At 42.8% G+C, this 23,662-nt stretch overlaps 1 protein-coding gene across 17 annotated transcripts in view; it reads right to left on the bottom strand.

The window, feature by feature from the left end:
• Nucleotides 1–23,662, bottom strand: part of PPFIBP1 (PPFIB scaffold protein 1) — a 68,608-nt gene that overhangs the window by 24,365 nt on the left and 20,581 nt on the right. For 9 of the 17 annotated variants that reach the window (XM_077266930.1, XM_077266922.1, XM_077266916.1 and 6 more), the window contains exons 4-9: nt 21,026–21,112; nt 20,672–20,785; nt 17,601–17,732; nt 16,831–16,923; nt 13,580–13,672; nt 12,719–12,830 (exon numbers count right to left, since the gene is read on the bottom strand). In XM_077266930.1, the coding sequence (XP_077123045.1) occupies nt 12,719–12,830; nt 13,580–13,672; nt 16,831–16,923; nt 17,601–17,732; nt 20,672–20,785; nt 21,026–21,112 (631 nt within the window). The remainder of the gene's footprint in view (nt 1–12,718; nt 12,831–13,579; nt 13,673–16,830; nt 16,924–17,600; nt 17,733–20,671; nt 20,786–21,025; nt 21,113–23,662) is intronic. The other 8 variants (XM_077266925.1, XM_077266926.1, XM_077266927.1 and 5 more) reach the window with 1 other exon arrangement.

Here is a 23,662-nt window from a genome sequence, read left to right as displayed (position 1 = left end):
TAATACTGCTCCTATGTACAAGAATATAACTACTATAATACTGCTCCTATGTACAAGAATATAACTACTATAATACTGCCCCGATGTACAAGAATATAACTACTATAATACTGCTCCTATGTACACGAATATAACTACTATAATACTGCCCCTATGTACAAGAATATTACTATAATACTGCTCCTATGTACAAGAATATAACTACTATAATACTGCCCCTATGTACAAGAATATAACTACTATAATACTGCCCATATGTACAAGAATATAACTACTATAATACTGCCCCTATGTACAAGAATGTAACTACTATAATACTGCTCCTATGTACAAGAATATAACTACTATAATACTGCCCCGATGTACAAGAATATAACTACTATAATACTGCTCCTATGTACAAGAATATAACTACTATAATACTGCCCCGATGTACAAGAATATAACTAATATAATACTGCTCCTATGTACACGAATATAACTACTATAATACTGCCCCTATGTACAAGAATATAACTACTATAATACTGCCCCTATGTACAATATAACTACTATAATACTGCTCCTATGTACAAGAATATAACTACTATAATACTGCCCCTATGTACAAGAATATAACTACTATAATACTGCCCCTATGTACAAGAATGTAACTACTATAATACTACTCCTATGTACAAGAATATAACTACTATAATACTGCCCCGATGTACAAGAATATAACTACTATAATACTGCTCCTATGTACACGAATATAACTACTATAATACTGCCCATATGTACAAGAATATAACTACTATAATACTGCTCCTATGTACAAGAATATAACTACTATAATACTGCCCCTATGTACAAGAATGTAACTACTATAATACTGCTCCTATGTACAAGAATATAACTACTATAATACTGCCCCTATGTACAAGAATGTAACTACTATAATACTGCTCCTATGTACAAGAATATAACTACTATAATACTGCCCCTATGTACAAGAATGTAACTACTATAATACTGCTCCTATGTACAAGAATATAACTACTATAATACTGCCCCGATGTACAAGAATATAACTACTATAATACTGCCCATATGTACAAGAATATAACTACTATAATACTGCTCCTATGTACAAGAATATAACTACTATAATACTGCCCCTATGTACAACAATATAACTACTATATTACTGCCCCTATGTACAAGAATATAACTACTATAATACTGCCCCTATGTACAAGAATATAACTACTATAATACTGCCCCGATGTACAAGAATATAACTACTATAATACTGCTCCTATGTACAAGAATATAACTACTATAATACTGCCCCTATGTACAAGAATATAACTACTATATTACTGCCCCTATGTACAAGAATATAACTACTATAATACTGCCCCTATGTACAAGAATATAACTACTATAATACTGCCCCTATGTACAAGAATATAACTACTATAATACTGCCCCTATGTACAAGAATATAACTACTATAATACTGCCCCTATGTACAAGAATATAACTGCTATAATGCTGCCCCTATGTACAAGAATATAACTACTATATTACTGCCCCTATGTACAAGAATATAACTACTATATTACTGCCCCTATGTACAAGAATATAACTACTATATTACTGCCCCTATGTACAAGAATATAACTACTATATTACTGCCCCTATGTACAAGAATATAACTACTATAATACTGCCCCTATGTACAAGAATGTAACTACTATAATACTGCCCCTATGTACAAGAATATAACTACTATAATACTGCTCCTATGTACAAGAATATAACTACTATAATACTGCTCCTATGTACTAGAATATAACTACTATAATACTGCTCCTATGTACAAGAATATAACTACTATAATACTGCCCCGATGTACAAGAATATAACTACTATAATACTGCTCCTATGTACACGAATATAACTACTATAATACTGCCCCTATGTACAAGAATATTACTATAATACTGCTCCTATGTACAAGAATATAACTACTATAATACTGCCCCTATGTACAAGAATATAACTACTATAATACTGCCCATATGTACAAGAATATAACTACTATAATACTGCCCCTATGTACAAGAATGTAACTACTATAATACTGCTCCTATGTACAAGAATATAACTACTATAATACTGCCCCGATGTACAAGAATATAACTACTATAATACTGCTCCTATGTACAAGAATATAACTACTATAATACTGCCCCGATGTACAAGAATATAACTAATATAATACTGCTCCTATGTACACGAATATAACTACTATAATACTGCCCCTATGTACAAGAATATAACTACTATAATACTGCCCCTATGTACAAGAATATAACTACTATAATACTGCTCCTATGTACAAGAATATAACTACTATAATACTGCCCCTATGTACAAGAATATAACTACTATAATACTGCCCCTATGTACAAGAATGTAACTACTATAATACTACTCCTATGTACAAGAATATAACTACTATAATACTGCCCCGATGTACAAGAATATAACTACTATAATACTGCTCCTATGTACACGAATATAACTACTATAATACTGCCCATATGTACAAGAATATAACTACTATAATACTGCTCCTATGTACAAGAATATAACTACTATAATACTGCCCCTATGTACAAGAATGTAACTACTATAATACTGCTCCTATGTACAAGAATATAACTACTATAATACTGCCCCTATGTACAAGAATGTAACTACTATAATACTGCTCCTATGTACAAGAATATAACTACTATAATACTGCCCCTATGTACAAGAATGTAACTACTATAATACTGCTCCTATGTACAAGAATATAACTACTATAATACTGCCCCGATGTACAAGAATATAACTACTATAATACTGCCCATATGTACAAGAATATAACTACTATAATACTGCTCCTATGTACAAGAATATAACTACTATAATACTGCCCCTATGTACAAGAATATAACTACTATATTACTGCCCCTATGTACAAGAATATAACTACTATAATACTGCCCCTATGTACAAGAATATAACTACTATAATACTGCCCCTATGTACAAGAATATAACTACTATAATGCTGCCCCTATGTACAAGAATATAACTACTATATTACTGCCCCTATGTACAAGAATATAACTACTATAATACTGCCCCTATGTACAAGAATATAACTACTATAATACTGCCCCTATGTACAAGAATATAACTACTATATTACTGCCCCTATGTACAAGAATATAACTACTATAATACTGCCCCTATGTACAAGAATATAACTACTATAATACTGCCCCTATGTACAAGAATATAACTGCTATAATGCTGCCCCTATGTACAAGAATATAACTACTATATTACTGCCCCTATGTACAAGAATATAACTACTATATTACTGCCCCTATGTACAAGAATATAACTACTATAATACTGCCCCTATGTACAAGAATGTAACTACTATAATACTGCTCCTATGTACAAGAATATAACTACTATAATACTGCCCCGATGTACAAGAATATAACTACTATAATACTGCTCCTATGTACACGAATATAACTACTATAATACTGCCCCCTATGTACAAGAATATAACTACTATATTACTGCCCCTATGTACAAGAATATAACTACTATAATACTGCTCCTATGTACAAGAATATAACTACTATAATACTGCCCCTATGTACAAGAATATAACTACTATAATACTGCCCTCTATGTACAAGAATATAACTACTATAATACTGCCCCTATGCACAAGAATATAACTACTATAATACTGCCCCTATGTACAAGAATATAACTACTATAATACTGCCCCTATGTACAAGAATATACCGTATATACTCGAGTATATGCCGAGATTTTCAGACCAAATTTTTGGGCTGAAAGTGCCCCTCTTGGCTTATACTCGAGTCACGGTCTGTGGCAGGGTCGGCGGGTGAGGGGGAGAGGGCGCTGAGGCATACTCACCTAGTCCCGGCGATCCTGGCGCTCCCCCTGCCTGTCACACTGTCTCCGGGTGCCGCAGCTCTTCCCCTGTTCAGCGGTCACGTGGGACCGCTCATTAGAGAAATGAATATGGACTCCACTCCCATAGGGGCGGAGCCGCCTATTCATTTCTCTAATCAGCGGTGCCGGTGACCGCTGACAGAGGAAGAGCTGCGGCACCCGGAGACAGTGTGACAGGCAGGGGGAGCGTCAGGATCGCCGGGACTAGGTGAGTATTTTATATTCACCTGTCCACGTTCCACCCGCCGGGCGCCGCTCTGTCTTTGCGTCCTCTTGTTCTGACTGTTCAGGTCAGAGGGCGCGATGACGCATATAGTGTGCGCGCCGCCCTCTGCCTGATCAGTCAGTGCAGAGAGACGCCGGGACGGGACGCTGAGGAGCTGCAAGCAAGAGAGGTGAGTATGTGGTTTTTTTTTTTTTTATTGCAGCAGCAGCGTTATATATGGCACAGCTATATATGGAGCATCTATGGGGCAATAATCAACGGTATGGAGCATCTATTTTAATTTTTGAAATTCACCGGTAGCTGCTGTATTTTCCACCCTAGGCTTATACTCGAGTCAATAAGTTTTCCCAGTTTTTTGTGGCAAAATTAGGGGGTTCGGCTTATACTCGGGTCGGCTTATACTCGAGTATATACGGTAACTACTATAATACTGCTCATATATACAAGAATATAACTACTATAATACTGCCCCTATGTACAAGAATATAACTACTATAATACTGCCCCTATGTACAAGAATATAACTACTATAATACTGCTCCCTATGTACAAGAATATAACTACTATAATACTGCCCCTACGTACAAGAGTATATCTACTATAATACTGCTCCCTATGTACAAGAATATAACTACTATAATACTGCCCCTATGTACAAGAATATATCTACTATAATACTGCTCCTATGTACAAGAATATAACTACTATAATACTGCCCCTATGTACAAGAATATAACTACTATAATACTGCCCCCTATGTACAAGAATATAACTACTATAATACTGCCCCTATGTACAAGAATATAACTACTATAATACTGCCCCCTATGTACAAGAATATAACTACTATAATACTGCTCCTATGTACAAGAATATAACTACTATAATACTGCCCCTATGTACAAGAATATAACTACTATAATACTGCCCCTATGTACAAGAATATAACTACTATAATACTGCCCCTATGTACAAGAATATAACTACTATAATACTGCCCCATGTACAAGAATATAACTACTATAATACTGCCCCATGTACAAGAATATAACTACTATAATACTGCCCCATGTACAAGAATATAACTACTATAATACTGCCCCTATGTACAAGAATATAACTACTATAATACTGCCCCATGTACAAGAATATAACTACTATAATACTGCCCCATGTACAAGAATATAACTACTATAATACTGCTCCTATGTACAAGAATATAACTACTATATTACTGCCCCTACGTACAAGAGTATATCTACTATAATACTGCTCCCTATGTACATGAATATAACTACTATAATACTGCTCCTATGTACAAGAATATAACTACTATAATACTGCCCCCTATGTACAAGAATATAACTACTATAATACTGCCCCTATGTACAAGAATATAACTACTATAATACTGCCCCCTATGTACAAGAATATAACTACTATAATACTGCTCCTATGTACAAGAATATAACTACTATAATACTGCCCCCTATGTACAAGAATATAACTACTATAATACTGCTCCTATGTACAAGAATATAACTACCATAATACTGCCCCCTATGTACAAGAATATAACTACTATAATACTGCCCCTATGTACAAGACTATAACTACTATAATACTGCCCCTATGTACAAGAATATAACTACTATAATACTGCCCCTATGTACAAGAATATAACTACTATAATACTGCCCCTATGTACAAGAATATAACTACTATAATACTGCTCCTATGTACAAGAATATAACTACTATAATACTGCTCCTATGTACAAGAATATAACTACTATAATACTGCCCCCTATGTACAAGAATATAACTACTATATTACTGCCCCTATGTACAAGACTATAACTACTATAATACTGCCCCTATGTACAAGAATATAACTACTATAATACTGCCCCTATGTACAAGAATATAACTACTATAATACTGATCCTATGTACAAGAATATAACTACTATAATACTGCCCCTATGTACAGGAATATAACTACTATAATACTGCCCCTATGTACAAGAATATAACTACTATAATACTGCTCCTATATACAAGAATATAACTACTATAATACTGCTCCTATGTACAAGAATATAGCTACTATACTACTGCCCCTATGTACAAGAATATAACTACTATAATACTGCTCCTATGTACAAGAATATAACTACTATAATACTGCCCCTATGTACAAGAATATAACTACTATAATACTGCTCCTATGTACAAGAATATAACTACTATAATACTGCTCCTATGTACAAGAATATAACTACTATAATACTGCTCCTATGTACAAGAATATAACTACTATAATACTGCTCCTATGTACAAGACTATAACTACTATAATACTGCTCCTATGTGCAAGAATATAACTACTATAATACTGCCCCTATGTACAAGACTATAACTACTATAATACTGCTCCTATGTACAAGAATATAACTACTGTAAGATTATACATTTTCTTTTATGTATTACATCTTTAACTGCCTGAGTTCACTAGTGACCATAACCCACAAAATCGTCTCAGGTTTCTATGATAATCTCAGGGTAGGAGACACAATCCTGGCTCTGTTTGGGCCTCACAGAGATTGACGGGAAAGGCTTTCCATAAGTAAAGTATACTGTATATATAGTATATGTAGTTACTGTTTTACATTAAGATCTCATTTGCTACTATAAGAGTCTTTTCATGTCTTAAAAGAAGCTCCATTTTTTAATACAGAACTCCAAATCCACTGCAGCCACCACTAGTGGGAGCTCCCTGTATACAGAGATACATGATAAGATCCTGTCTGCAGCCACCACTAGGGGGAGCTCCCTGTGTACAGAGATACATGATAAGATCCTGTCTGCAGCCACCACTAGGGGGAGCTCCCTGTGTACAGAGATACATGACAAGATCCTGTCTGCAGCCACCACTAGGGGGAGCTCCCTGTATACAGAGATACATGATAAGATCCTGTCTGCAGCCACCACTAGGGGGAGCTCCCTGTATACAGAGATACATTACAAGATCCTGTCTGCAGCCACCACTAGGGGGAGCTCCCTGTATACAGAGATACATGATAAGATCCTGTCTGCAGCCACCACTAGGGGGAGCTCCCTGTATACAGAGATACATGATAAGATCCTGTCTGCAGTCACCACTAGGGGGAGCTCCCTGTATACAGAGATACATGACAAGATCCTGTCTGCAGCCACCACTAGGGAGAGCTCCCTGTATACAGAGATACATGGTAAGATCCTGTCTGCAGCCACCACTAGGGGGAGCTCCCTGTGTACAGAGATACATGATAAGATCCTGTCTGCAGCCACCACTAGGGGGAGCTCCCTGTGTACAGAGATACATGATAAGATCATGTCTGCAGCCACCACTAGGGGGAGCTCCCTGTATATAGAGATACATGATAAGATCCTGTCTGCAGCCACCACTAGGGGGAGCTCCCTGTGTACAGAGATACATGATAAGATCCTGTCTGCAGCCACCCCTAGGGGGAGCTCCCTGTGTACAGAGCTACATGATAAGATCCTGACTGCAGCCACCACTAGGGGGAGCTCCCTGTGTACAGAGATACATGATAAGATCCTGTCTGCAGCCACCACTAGGGGGAGCTCCTTGTATACAGAGATACATGATAAGATCCTGTCTGCAGTCACCACTAGGGGGAGCTCCCTGTATACAGAGATACATGATAAGATCCTGTCTGCAGTCTCCACTAGGGGGAGCTCCCTGTGTACAGAGATACATGATAAGATCCTGTCTGCAGCCACCACTAGGGGGAGCTCCTTGTATACAGATACATGATAAGATCCTGTCTGCAGTCACCACTAGGGGGAGCTCCCTGTATACAGAGATACATGATAAGATCCTGTCTGCAGTCACCACTAGGGGGAGCTCCCTGTGTACAGAGATACATGATAAGATCCTGTCTGCAGCCACCACTAGGGGGAGCTCCTTGTATACAGAGATACATGATAAGATCCTGTCTGCAGTCACCACTAGGGGGAGCTCCCTGTATACAGAGATACATGATAAGATCCTGTCTGCAGTCACCACTAGGGGGAGCTCCCTGTATACAGAGATACATGATAAGATCCTGTCTGCAGCCACCACTAGGGGGAGCTCCCTGTATACAGAGATACATGACAAGATCCTGTCTGCAGCCACCACTAGGGGGAGCTCCCTGTATATAGAGATACATGATAAGATCCTGTCTGCAGCCACCACTAGGGGGAGCTCCCTGTGTACAGAGATACATGATAAGATCCTGTCTGCAGCCACCCCTAGGGGGAGCTCCCTGTGTACAGAGCTACATGATAAGATCCTGACTGCAGCCACCACTAGGGGGAGCTCCCTGTGTACAGAGATACATGATAAGATCCTGTCTGCAGCCACCACTAGGGGGAGCTCCTTGTATACAGAGATACATGATAAGATCCTGTCTGCAGTCACCACTAGGGGGAGCTCCCTGTATACAGAGATACATGATAAGATCCTGTCTGCAGTCTCCACTAGGGGGAGCTCCCTGTGTACAGAGATACATGATAAGATCCTGTCTGCAGCCACCACTAGGGGGAGCTCCTTGTATACAGATACATGATAAGATCCTGTCTGCAGTCACCACTAGGGGGAGCTCCCTGTATACAGAGATACATGATAAGATCCTGTCTGCAGTCACCACTAGGGGGAGCTCCCTGTGTACAGAGATACATGATAAGATCCTGTCTGCAGCCACCACTAGGGGGAGCTCCTTGTATACAGAGATACATGATAAGATCCTGTCTGCAGTCACCACTAGGGGGAGCTCCCTGTATACAGAGATACATGATAAGATCCTGTCTGCAGTCACCACTAGGGGGAGCTCCCTGTATACAGAGATACATGATAAGATCCTGTCTGCAGCCACCACTAGGGGGAGCTCCCTGTATACAGAGATACATGACAAGATCCTGTCTGCAGCCACCACTAGGGGGAGCTCCCTGTATACAGAGATACATGATAAGATCCTGTCTGCAGCCACCACTAGGGGGAGCTCCCTGTATACAGAGATACATGATAAGATCCTGTCTGCAGTCACCACTAGGGGGAGCTCCCTGTATACAGAGATACATGATAAGATCCTGTCTGCAGCCACCACTAGGGGGAGCTCCCTGTATACAGAGATACATGACAAGATCCTGTCTGCAGCCACCACTAGGGGGAGCTCCCTGTATACAGAGATACATGATAAGATCCTGTCTGCAGCCACCACTAGGGGGAGCTCCCTGTATACAGAGATACATGATAAGATCCTGTCTGCAGTCACCATTAGGGGGAGCTCCCTGTATACAGAGATACATGGTAAGATCCTGTCTGCAGCCACCACTAGGGGGAGCTCCCTGTATACAGAGATACATGACAAGATCCTGTCTGCAGCCACCACTAGGGGGAGCTCCCTGTATACAGAGATACATGAGAAGATCCTGTCTGCAGCCACCACTAGGGGGAGCTCCCTGTAGACAGAGATACATGAGAAGATCCTGTCTGCAGTCACCACTAGGGGGAGCTCCCTGTATACAGAGATACATGACAAGATCCTGTCTGCAGCCACCACTAGGGGGAGCTCCCTGTATATAGAGATACATGATAAGATCCTGTCTACAGTCACCACTAGGGGGAGCTCCCTGTATACAGAGATACATGACAAGATCCTGTCTGCAGCCACCACTAGGGGGAGCTCCCTGTATACAGAGATACATGATAAGATCCTGTCTGCAGCCACCAAAAGGGGGAGCTCCCTGTATACAGAGATACATGATAAGATCCTGTCTGGAGCCACCACTAGGGGGAGCTCCCTGTATACAGAGATACATGACAAGATCCTGTCTGCAGCCACCACTAGGGGGAGCTCCCTGTATACAGAGATACATGAGAAGATCCTGTCTGCAGCCACCACTAGGGGGAGCTCCCTGTATACAGAGATACATGAGAAGATCCTGTCTGCAGTCACCACTAGGGGGAGCTCCCTGTATATAGAGATACATGATAAGATCCTGTCTGCAGTCACCACTAGGGGGAGCTCCCTGTATACAGAGATACATGACAAGATCCTGTCTGCAGCCACCACTAGGGGGAGCTCCCTGTATACAGAGATACATGATAAGATCCTGTCTGCAGTCACCACTAGGGGGAGATCGATAGGACCTAAGAATGTGAATATTAGCGCACTGTGAAAGCATCCCGCAGTTAAATATAGTACGTGTGTGTATATGATATATACATATAATCGTACAAAAAAGGGAACAGCACAACACTTTTAAACTTATCTTCTGGGTGCAAAGCCTTCAAGAAGCCCGTCCACTAGCTATCCAAAGTCCATAGATTCAAACAAAAACCAGGCAGCACTCCATTGTTTCTTCATTCATCGTGCAGTGTTTAATTACACCCACATGTCTGTCCGACGTTTCGGCTCTAAATGAGAAAGGCTCATTTAGAGCCGAAACGTCGGACAGACATGTGGGTGTAATTAAACACTGCACGATGAATGAAGAAACAATGGAGTGCTGCCTGGTTTTTGTTTGAATCTATATATACATATCTATATATATAATTGTCTAAGGGTTTTCCCGTCTGTCTGTCTGTCTGTCTGTCTTTCTGTCTGTCTGTCTGTCCTGGAAATCCCGCGTCTCTGATTGGTCGAGGCCGCCAGGCCTCGACCAATCAGCGACGGGCACAGCATGGCGATGATGATGTCATAATGGAAATCCCGCGTCTCTGATTGGTCGAGGCCACCAGGCCTCGACCAATCAGCGACGGGCACAGTATCGACGTAGATGTCATAATGGTTGCCATGGCGACGATGATGTCATAAAGGTTGCCTCGACCAATCAGCGACGGGCACAGTCTGCCGCAAATTCTGGAATCATCATTGTCCATATACTACAGGGACATGCATATTCTAGAATACCCGATGCGTTAGAATCGGGCCACAATCTAGTATATACATAATTGTCTAAGGGTTTTTCCGTCCCTCTGTCTGTCTGTCTGTCTGTCCTGGAAATCCCGCGTCTCTGATTGGTCGAGGCCGCCAGGCCTCGACCAATCAGCGATGGGCACAGCATGGCGATGATGATGTCATAATGGAAATCCCGCGTCCCTGATTGGTCGAGGCCGCCAGGCCTCGACCAATCAGCGACGGGCACAGTATCGACGTAGATGTCACAATGGTTGCTATGGCGACGATGATGTCATAAAGGTTCCCTCGACCAATCAGCGACGGGCACAGTCTGCCGCGAATTCTGGAATCATCATCGTCCATATACTACGGGGACATGCATATTCTAGAATACCCGATGCGTTAGAATCGGGCCACAGTCTAAATATATTATATATATATATATATATATATATATATATATATATATATATACATATATATATATATATATATACATACACACACACATATATACACACACACATACATGCAGTGGACTATGTATAGATTTATTGTGTCACTGGCAATAATGTAACATCTGTCTTGAAAAGCTGCAGGTCGCACCCAGGTGTTAATATGTATTTTCCTGAGACAAGTAGACTTCTGTTTCCAATCTCACCAGGGGGTCCTGCTGGAAGCCCAGAAGAAAGGTAACATTTGACACCTCCTAGCTCTTGGAAGAGAGATGCTAATTACGGCCTGACAGTATCTCTGTGAGAGCTTTTACACAAAGGATCTCAAGAGAAAATAATATATTCATTGGGGGGCGCGGCCGTGGTCCAATCAAAAAACAAGCTATTATGATATTAACCTGAGGGGCTGGTCTAGAAACCTGACCTCCAGACCAAAGCTACAAATTAGGGCTGTATACAGAGAAACGTGTTCACATGTGAGGGCAGCAAACGCTGATGTGTTTCACAACTCCATTCACCCCCCACCCCCCCCAGGGAGCAGAAAACAAACTACCAGTTAGATGATTTCTGTAAGTTTCTCCTGTTTATTTTATACTGTTTTGCATCAGTTGTATGTCTTTTTATTGTCATATTTTTATTACTTTTTCTTACTGTAAGCACTGAACCTTTTTTGCATTAAAGTATAAAACTTTAACAAGTTGAACCTTGAATGTTCTAAAAGAATCCATAGCCTAAGGTGTGTGAGCCTTATGATTGGCAGACAGTAGTAGTAATATTTCCGGGACTCATCGCCCATGTATTCAGTGAGTGGTGGCAGCGTGTATGAGCGGGTGTGTGGCCGGGTCGGTGTGTGATTTATGCTCCCATTACAGCATAGGACAGAGGTTGAATGAGGGACAGAGTGGGGAGATAGATTAACCCTTGCAGGCACAACCCAAGTCACGTGCTGAGAGCGGATACGTGACAAATTAGTCACACCACGGAGAAGGGATCTGTGACATATCCCAAGAGATTTCACCTCGATAACCGTGTGGCCCTCACCTCTGTCTGTGGCCCCTTTAGCCGTCACCAGTGGGGAGTCAACATTCTCTTGCAGCTTCTTAATATCCGCCTCCTTCAGCTCCAGTTCTTCCTTTAACATGTCTAGTTCATCCTGAAAATTGACAGTCGGAGTCACAGGAAAATTCTGCACAATTTATTTTTTTCAACCTCAGATTAAAATTTACAGGAAAATATTGGTCTAAATCTGAAATTCCGATCATTTTTTCTTCATGTTGATGTCATTTTTGAGGATTTTTTTCTCTGTTCTCATCCAACAGCTGAATTCACAATTCTGCGTGTTTTCCATAATGGAAGAACAATGCATTGTGGGAGTTCTGCTGCTAGGTCACAAGCTACAGACAGGGGCGGAGCTAAACTGTTCTGTGCTCCGAAGGCAGAATTAGGAGTGCAGCTCTGGATGTGGAAGGAGCAAAATAACCAAAAACTGGTACCCAAAGAGCAGAAAATAATCCCCCAAACAAAACGAGTTTTCTTATCTAACCCGCCAATCTAGAGTATAACCCCGCCCTCGAACGCCAATAAATATCATGTGACCTTGGGGTAGGAGGGGCTTAAGTTTTTACCGATTTTCCAGCGCTGCTCTACCATTTTAAGAAAACAAAATGTTCACACCAAAGCAGCATGCGAAGGAGAATGGTCAAATAATGCCACACAGCAGGTGAAGTGATGACCACCCATGCCCACCTCCCCCAAACACAAGGAAGATGGTAAATATGCGAAGAGGAAATGGACAGCGCCACCAGGTGGCGCTAGGATGTCACTGCACAACAATCAGTCATGCCTGAAGGAGCGCACTGCAAAGTCACAAAACCGGGGGGTCGGAGGGTAATGTTACTGCACCTTTAACGTTTGGCACTTGTGCTCCACCCGCTGCTTTTCATAGTGCGTCTGACCCACCTTGATTTTCATACTAGAAAGCTTGGCCATTAAAGACTGATAACAGAGAGAACAGAGACAAGCTGGATACAATCCGGGTGGACCGGGTACAGGGCACACACAAACACACTGCCACTCACTGCCCATCAGAATACTAAGGGCGGCTGTGGTGAAATATGTGTATATATCTATATGTGTGTAGTGATATATGTCTAGGGTTATATGTGTGACTAGTGATAATGTAACATCTGTCCTGAAGGCAAGTCGCAAGTCTAGGTGTTAATAGGTACTTCCTTGGGACTAGTAGAAATTGTGTCTCCATATCTCACCAGGAGGTCTAGCTATGGCAAAGAAGAAAGGTAGCACTTGACACCTCCTAGCGCTTGGAGGGGAGATGCTAATTGCGGACTGAGGTGATCTATTCCTGAGAACCTTTTCACAAGTGTCTCAAGAGGAAAATAATATATATTCATTAGTTGAGCGGCCGTGGCCAATCAAAAAGCCAGCAATTATGATATTAATATGAGGGGCCGGTCTAGAAACCTGACCTCCAGATCAAAGTTATAAATTTAGGCTGCAGACAGAGAATGGTGTTCACATGATGAGGGCAGCCTGAGAAGCTGGTGTGATCCAATCTACATCGTCCTACCCTCAGGCAGCAGAAGCAACTACTAGTTAGATAATTTCTGTAAGTTTCTCCTCTTTATTTTATACTGTTTTGCATAAGTTGTATCTTTTTATTATCATATTTTTATACCTTTTTCTTATTGTAAGCATTGAACCTTTTGTTATTAAAGTATAAAACTTTAACAAGTTGAACCTTGAATGTTCTAAAAGAATCCATAGCCTAAGGTGTGTGAGCCTTATGAGTGATAGACATTATTAGTATTATTAGTTCCGGGACTCATCGCCCATGTATTCGATGAGTGGTGGCAGCGTGTATGAGCGGGTGTGCGGCCTGGGTCGGTGTGTGATTTATGCTCCCATTACAGCATAGGACAGAGGTTGAATGCAGGACTGAGAGGGGAGATAGATTAACTCTTGCAGGCACAACCCCAAGTCACGTGTGAGAGCGGGCACGTGACGAATAAGTGACACCACGGAGAAGGGATCCGTGACAGCGGCAATTTCAGTGAGGTCACCGCTGATCTCTGGTGATGGATAGGAGGCATTCTCAGTGATGTCACCGCTGATCTCTGGTGATGGATAGGAGGCATTCTCAGTGATGTCACCTCTGATCTCTGGTGATGGATAGGAGGCATTCTCAGTGATGTCACCTCTGATCTCTGGTGATGGATAGGAGGCATTCTCAGTGATGTCACCGCTGATCTCTGGTGATGGATAGGAGGCATTCTCAGTGATGTCACCTCTGATCTCTGGTGATGGATAGGAGGCATTCTCAGTGATGTCACCGCTGATCTCTAGTGATGGATAGGAGACATTCTCAGTGATGTCACCTCTGATCTCTGGTGATGGATAGGAGACATTCTCAGTGATGTCACCTCTGATCTCTGGTGATGGATAGGAGGCATTCTCAGTGATGTCACCGCTGATCTCTGGTGATGGATAGGAGACATTCTCAGTGATGTCACCTCTGATCTCTGGTGATGGATAGGAGACATTCTCAGTGATGTCACCGCTGATCTCTGGTGATGGATAGGAGGCATTCTCAGTGATGTCACCGCTGATCTCTGGTGATGGATAGGAGGCATTCTCAGTCATGTCACCTCTGATCTCTGGTGATGGATAGGAGGCATTCTCAGTGATGTCACCGCTGATCTCTGGTGATGGATAGGAGACATTCTCAGTGATGTCACCTCTGATCTCTGGTGATGGATAGGAGGCATTCTCAGTGATGTCACCGCTGATCTCTGGTGATGGATAGGAGACATTCTCAGTGATGTCACCGCTGATCTCTGGTGATGGATAGGTGGCATTCTCAGTGATGTCACCACTGATCTCTGGTGATGGATAGGTGGCATTCTCAGTGATGTCACCTCTGATCTCTGGTGATGGATAGGAGGCATTCTCAGTGATGTCACCTCTGATCTCTGGTGATGGATAGGAGGCATTCTCAGTGATGTCACCTCTGATCTCTGGTGATGGATAGGAGGCATTCTCAGTGATGTCACCGCTGATCTCTGGTGATGGATAGGAGACATTCTCTGTGATGTCACCTCTGATCTCTGGTGATGGATAGGAGACATTCTCAGTGATGTCACCTCTGATCTCTGGTGATAGATAGGAGGCATTCTCAGTGATGTCACCGCTGATCTCTGGTGATGGATAGGAGACATTCTCAGTGATGTCACCGCTGATCTCTGGTGATGGATAGGAGACATTCTCAGTGATGTCACCTCTGATCTCTGGTGATGGATAGGAGACATTCTCAGTGATGTCACCGCTGATCTCTGGTGATGGATAGGAGACATTCTCAGTGATGTCACCGCTGGTCTCTAGTGAAGGATAGGAGACATTCTCAGTGATGTCACCGCTGATCTCTGGTGATGGATAGGAGACATTCTCAGTGATGTCACCGCTGATCTCTGGTGATGGATAGGAGACATTCTCAGTGATGTCACCGCTGGTCTCTAGTGAAGGATAGGAGACATTCTCAGTGATGTCACCGCTGATCTCTAGTGATGGATAGGAGACATTCTCAGTGATGTCACCTCTGATCTCTGGTGATGGATAAGAGGCATTCTCAGTGATGTCACCGCTGATCTCTGGTGATGGATAGGAGGCATTCTCAGTGATGTCACCGCTGATCTCTGGTGATGGATAAGAGGCATTCTCAGTGATGTCACCGCTGATCTCTGGTGATGGATAGGAGACATTCTCAGTGATGTCACCTCTGATCTCTGGTGATGGATAGGAGACATTCTCAGTGATGTCACCGCTGATCTCTGGTGATGGATAGGAGGCATTCTCAGTGATGTCACCGCTGATCTCTGGTGATGGATAGGAGGCATTCTCAGTGATGTCACCGCTGATCTCTGGTGATGGATAGGAGACATTCTCAGTGATGTCACCGCTGATCTCTGGTGATGGATAGGAGGCATTCTCAGTGATGTCACCTCTGATCTCTGGTGATGGATAGGAGGCATTCTCAGTGATGTCACCGCTGATCTCTGGTGATGGATAGGAGGCATTCTCAGTGATGGCACCCCCCTCCCCCCCATACACGGTGTACAGCGGCGCTCTCGGGTCCATACCTTTGTGGACTTCAGCTTCTTCTCGTACTGCGTGCGCTCATTCTCCATTTCCACCACTCGCAGCCGCAGTTCATTCATCTCCTGCACCAAACCCTGGAGAGGAGGAGAGACGTCAGTAACTCCCAACATCCTGCTGTGTAACAACTCCCATCGTCTCCCATTAGTTACATCATGCAGGTCTTTCTCCATTACAGCCTCCACAGTAGCAGTCACCTGCGTATAACACACACTACAGGGGGGGATCTGCTGCAGTGTGTCAGCGCCTGCACCGCTCACTCACACTGTATGGCAGGTTATTTTCTGAGCGCGGAGGGGCGGACGTGCAGAGGTAACCAAGCATCAGACGTGCACTACTATGGTCTAGAGCCGCACACGGTCACACAGTGCACCATGCAGTGGGGTCACTCCACACCCGGCCGGCACCAGGCTGCGCTCTGACCCCGCACAGTCACCTCTTGGTCGCCATACTGTAACCGCTTTTCTTGAAATAACGCCAACTCCACCTCCAGTTTCTCCATCTGCTGCCTCAACTCCGCTATCACCTTATGTAGAGACTGGAGGGAGCGAGGAGGAAGAGGGGAAGAGTCAGGAGGACAGAAGAGAGAGCGGAGAGAAGCACCTGCCCCGGGGAACAATGGCTGACAACAAGGATGTCATTAACGCCCCAGTACTGGGCCACCAGACCAGAATGGGAATGGGCTGCTCTAAACTACAAACTATGATACAACTACAACTCCCAGCAAGTGCTCAGTGCTGGCTGCTCCGCTCACCTCTGTGTCCTTGTATCGATCCTCATGATCACTCCTGTCTTTTTCCACCGACGTCAACTTCAACTTAAGAGTGGAAATCTCAGCCATCAAGTCCAACTTCTGAGTTTCCAGCGATGTCCGACTTATTAGTTCCTGACGCAGAGGGAAAAAAAAAGCAGAATAGTGAGTGCAGCTCTGGAGTATAATACAGGAGGTAACTCAGGATCAGTAATGTAATGTATGTACACAGTGACTGCACCAGCAGAATAGTGAGTGCAGCTCTGGAGTATAATACAGGAGGTAACTCAGGATCAGTAATGTATGTACACAGTGACTGCACCAGCAGAATAGTGAGTGCAGCTCTGGAGTATAATACAGGAGGTAACTCAGGATCAGTAATGTAATGTATGTACACAGTGACTGCACCAGCAGAATAGTGAGTGCAGCTCTGGAGTATAATACAGGATGTAACTCAGGATCAGTAATGTAATGTATGTACACAGTGACTGTACCAGCAGAATAGTGAGTGCAGCTCTGGAGTATAATACAGGATGTAACTCAGGATCAGTAATGTATGTACACAGTGACTGCACCAGCAGAATAGTGAGTGCAGCTCTGGAGTATAATACAGGATGTAACTCAGGATCAGTAATGTAATGTATGTACACAGTGACTGCACCAGCAGAATAGTGAGTGCAGCTCTGGAGTATAATACAGGATGTAACTCAGGATCAGTACAGGATCAGTAATGTATGTACACAGTGACTGCACCAGCAGAATAGTGAGTGCAGCTCTGGGGTATAATACAGGATGTAACTCAGGATCAGTAATGTAATGTATGTACACAGTGACTGCACCAGCAGAATAGTGAGTGCAGCTCTGGAGTATAATACAGGATGTAACTCAGGATCAGTAATGCATGTACACAGTGACTGCACCAGCAGAATAGTGAGTGCAGCTCTGGGGTATAATACAGGATGTAACTCAGGATCAGTAATGTAATGTATGTACACAGTGACTGCACCAGCAGAATAGTGAGTGCAGCTCTGGGGTATAATACAGGATGTAACTCAGGATCAGTAATGTAATGTATGTACACAGTGACTGCACCAGCAGAATAGTGAGTGCAGCTCTGGAGTATAATACAGGATGTAACTCAGGATCAGTAATGCATGTACACAGTGACTGCACCAGCAGAATAGTGAGTGCAGCTCTGGGGTATAATACAGGATGTAACTCACGATCAGTAATGTAATGTATGTACACAGTGACTGCACCAGCAGAATAGTGAGTGCAGCTCTGGGGTATAATACAGGATGTAACTCAGGATCAGTAATGTAATGTATGTACACAGTGACTGCACCAGCAGAATAGTGAGTGCAGCTCTGGGGTATAATACAGGATGTAACTCAGGATCAGTAATGTAATGTATGTACACAGTGACTGCACCAGCAGAATAGTGAGTGCAGCTCTGGGGTATAATGCAGGATGTTATTCAGGATCAGTAATGTAATGTATGTACACAGTGACTGCACCAGCAGAATAGTGAGTGCAGCTCTGGGGTATAATACAGGATGTAACTCAGGATCAGTAATGTAATGTATGTACACAGTGACTGCACCAGCAGAATAGTGAGTGCAGCTCTGGAGTATAATACATGATGTAACTCAGGATCAGTAATGTAATGTATGTACACAGTGACTGCACCAGCAGAATAGTGAGTGCAGCTCTGGGGTATAATACAGGATGTAACTCAGGATCAGTAATGTAATGTATGTACACAGTGACTGCACCAGCAGAATAGTGAGTGCAGCTCTGGAGTATAATACAGGAGGTAGCTCAGGATCAGTAATGTAATGTATGTACACAGTGACTGCACCAGCAGAATAGTGAGTGCAGCTCTGGGGTATAATACAGGATGTTACTCAGGATCAGTAATGTAATGTATGTACACAGTGACTGCACCAGCAGAATAGTGAGTGCAGCTCTGGGGTATAATACAGGATGTAACTCAGGATCAGTAATGTAATGTATGTACACAGTGACTGCACCAGCAGAATAGTGAGTGCAGCTCTGGAGTATAATACAGGAGGTAGCTCAGGATCAGTAATGTAATGTATGTGCACAGTGACTACAGCAGCAGAATAGTGAGTGCAGCTCTGGAGTATAATACAGGAGGTAGCTCAGGATCAGTAATGTAATGTATGTACATAGTGACTGCACCAGCAGAATAGTGAGTGCAGCTCTGGGGTATAATACAGGATGTTACTCAGGATCAGTAATGTAATGTATGTACACAGTGACTGCACCAGCAGAATAGTGAGTGCAGCTCTGGGGTATAATACAGGATGTAACTCAGGATCAGTAATGTAATGTATGTACACAGTGACTGCACCAGCAGAATAGTGAGTGCAGCTCTGGGGTATAATACAGGATGTAACTCAGGATCAGTAATGTAATGTATGTACACAGTGACTGCACCAGCAGAATAGTGAGTGCAGCTCTGGAGTATAATACAGGATGTAACTCAGGATCAGTAATGTAATGTATGTACATAGTGACTGCACCAGCAGAATAGTGAGTGCAGCTCTGGAGTATAATACAGGAGGTAACTCAGGATCAGTAATGTAATGTATGTACACAGTGACTGCACCAGCAGAATAGTGAGTGCAGCTCTGGGGTATAATACAGGAGGTAACTCAGGATCAGTAATGTAATGTATGTACACAGTGACTGCACCAGCAGAATAGTGAGTGCAGCTCTGGGGTATAATACAGGAGGTAACTCAGGATCAGTAATGTAATGTATGTACACAGTGACTGCACCAGCAGAATAGTGAGTGCAGCTCTGGGGTATAATACAGGACTTCCTCTCATCTTGGTTCTCAATTATCTTTGCTGTAAATACATCTTGAGCCAAATCTAAAAGTTCAGTATAAGTTTTCTAGGTCACTGGGCAGACAACCAGCATCGTCCTCACTGGATGAAGCAGCGGCGTCTGTGTTTGTTGTGTATAATAGGCGGCAGATTACTGTGGATTATATAATCAGTCGAGGGCCTCATCTGCACGGCCTCCGGGGGGCGCCCTCCCACCTGCTGTAACATCTCCTCGGTCGCATTCAGCTTGTCTCTGTGTTCTTCCAGGCAGAATTCAAGGTCCCGGATTTTCTCCCCTTGTGCCTCTACCTGGTCAGTCAGGACGCTCACCTGTAAAGTCATAAAAAAATACAATAAACTTTTATTTGGTGCCATGACGCCCTTCAAATATTCAGGTCAGAGGAGGAGAAATGCATGCTGGGAAAATCCTTTGCTTTAATGTGCAAAGTGGAGATCTTGAGATGTCGGGGCGACTTCCCGTGTGTACGTCAGAATATAATGTATGCCTGTAATTTATAATAAAAGTGGGCGCTGGCCCTTTAAGAGCCGCCGTGTACACAGATACAGCACCTGCAGCACTAGAGACTCCTTGTCATTCTCCAGGCGGGACAGCCGCTCTTGGTAGACGTCGCTGGTGCCGGTGATGTGGCCATTAACCTGCAAGACACCAGTAGACCGTAAACAAGAACTCATGGCCGCCCCTTTAACTCTTTACTTGCCTTCATATAATTATTAACCAGCGACCCGTCTCACATATAAACATATGAGGGAGGTCAGGGCTTCATTAAAACTAGGAGGGGGGGAAATAATGGCGCGGTTGCCCATAGCAACCAATAAGCTGGTCACTTTCACTTAACATCCATCGATCCTATGGAAAACGAAAGTTGCATCGTGATTGGTTGGGATGGGAAACCGCTCCAATCAAATCTCACCTCTCATTTTTCAAAGGTTCTAGTTAAATGAAAGCAGGAATCCGATTGGAGCAGCTGCCCACGGCAACCAATCAAGTTGCTGCTTTCATTTTCCATAGGGCTCATTGAAAAATAATCTGCTTGAAGCAACCAATGAGATTGAGGCTTTCACTTTGGACAGAGTCGTTACAAAATAAGAACCGAGCTCTGATTGGTTGCCGGTTCACTGTACTGAATGGAGCGGGGGTGGGGGACTATATAACGCACGGCGAGGCCTATAATCTGACGGGGTGTGACCCACAGAAAGCCAGTAAATGGGTAGTGGTCGCCTTTATGGGAGGAAGATGAAAGTGATGTGGTGCTTGTCGCATGCCTATAAAAATCCTTTAAGAGGTCGGAAAAAAAATCCACGTAAGAGGGTGACAATATCTATAGCGGCCCACACAACCCACTCGGGGGCGCCCCCGATCAGATCAAGATGTCTCCGCCACACACGAGGAGCTGGAGATCATGAATAATAATGAAGATTTATTTGGCCGCAACTTAAAAACCGCCACAAAATAAAATAAATATTTCGAGGACAAGAACAGAAGCCGACGCGGCTCTGGAGTCCATTATACACGTCGCGTACGGAGACCGGAGCCGCCAGATCCTCGCCGAGCTCAGCAGTCTCCCTGCCAGGAACGAACACTCCAGCTCTGGAGCTTAGAAAACCCATCTCCTCCGGGCCACCGCTACCCCAGACGCAAGGGGCGGTCACCCGGAAAGAACAGATTCAATGCGTCCATTCCAATATTGGAAACATAAAAAAAAAATATATATAACAGCCTAAAAAGAAAAAAAAAAGAGAAAAATTTTGCTCGAAGCTCTTAACATCCGTCGTACACGAGTGATACGATTATTGGGACAGTCAAAATCGTTAAAAAAAAAAAAAAAAAAAAAAAAAAGGAGCATCAAAATAATACATGTACCTCAAAGAAAAAAAAAAATACAGAAACTATAAAAGGTTAAATGCAAATTTAGAGGGAAAAAAGTTGAGAAAAAAAATATAGACTACAAAAATGTATAAACAAAAGCTACAACATTCTAAGAAAAAAAGCTACGAAAAAACTACAAAAAACAACCTCAAAAAGTGAAAAGAAAAATGAAGCAAAAAATAAAAATAAAAAAATAAAAAAATATATACGGTACTATAAAAATGTAAACACAAAAGCTACAAAATTCTAAGGAAAAAAGCTACAAAAAACAACCGCAAAAAGTGAATTAAAAAAAAATTTAGCTTAAAAAAAATCTAAAATAAAATCTAAAATAAAAAAAATATACTGCAAAAATGTAAAACCAAATAAAACATAATTGTGTGATTGAAAAAAAATAATTCTAAACAATCAAGCACAATCTGCCGACTGCGTACTTGAGAGACAACGTTACCACAATTCTTACGCTGTGCTCCTATGTTCTAAAGGCCACAGGAGAAGTATCCCATCCGGGAGATGAGCAGAGGATGGCGCCGTGCCCTGGGGGGATAGAGCTCCTCCTGCCACAGATGATTCAACAAGTTGCAGCCCACCAGGGTCAGTGTCTTAAAGGACCCCTGTGTAATGCCGATAAAAATGGTGCCGGGGCGCCTCCAGACATCACATTGGAAGGATAAGTGGAGGTCCACCACGCACAGGTGAGGAGCTGAGCTACGACCCTTCGATGTTGTGCTCCCGGCAGCCGCTCCAGGTCTGAGATTATGGTGTCCCTCGCGAGCCACATCTACCTCTTTTCCCCGACACCATTCATTAACCGAGACCTTTGTGACTCATCTCCATCAAACACAAAGCGAGGAGATCATAAAACACTCAGCGTAAACGTGACAATGAACTTCTGAAGAGCTTGTGGCGTCTTTTGTTGATGGACGTTTTCACAGGTGACTGGCCCTTTAAAAAGGAGATAAGAGGAGCCCTGTAAACAGGGGAGCCAGGAACTGAACACCATGAGGCCAGGAAGTAGCTGTCTGACCCAGATTACTTCTCACCGGGTCACCCAGTCACCCACAGTCAGTGATGGCACGAACTGTCTAAGTGTACCCCTCATTCAGCTTTGATCCCTAAAAATTTTCCTAGTTTTACTGTGTTTTTGTTTTTCTCTCAAACCACACCCACTTTTAACAAGCCACACCCCTCCAAGAATAGTCCCCGCCTTGATTGCACGGCCACATGTTTGGGCTCCATCCACGGACGTTTGGTATGATCAGTAAGATATCTCTTTTTCAGCAGCCTCCCAGACGTTCGCAGGTAGAACTCTTTTTGTG

This window comes from Ranitomeya variabilis, chromosome 5, assembly GCF_051348905.1.
Source record: "Ranitomeya variabilis isolate aRanVar5 chromosome 5, aRanVar5.hap1, whole genome shotgun sequence".
NCBI classification, from domain to species: domain Eukaryota; kingdom Metazoa; phylum Chordata; class Amphibia; order Anura; family Dendrobatidae; genus Ranitomeya; species Ranitomeya variabilis.
The sequence above is the reverse complement of the archived record's forward strand: the minus strand, read 5'-3'. Positions and strand labels throughout refer to the sequence as shown.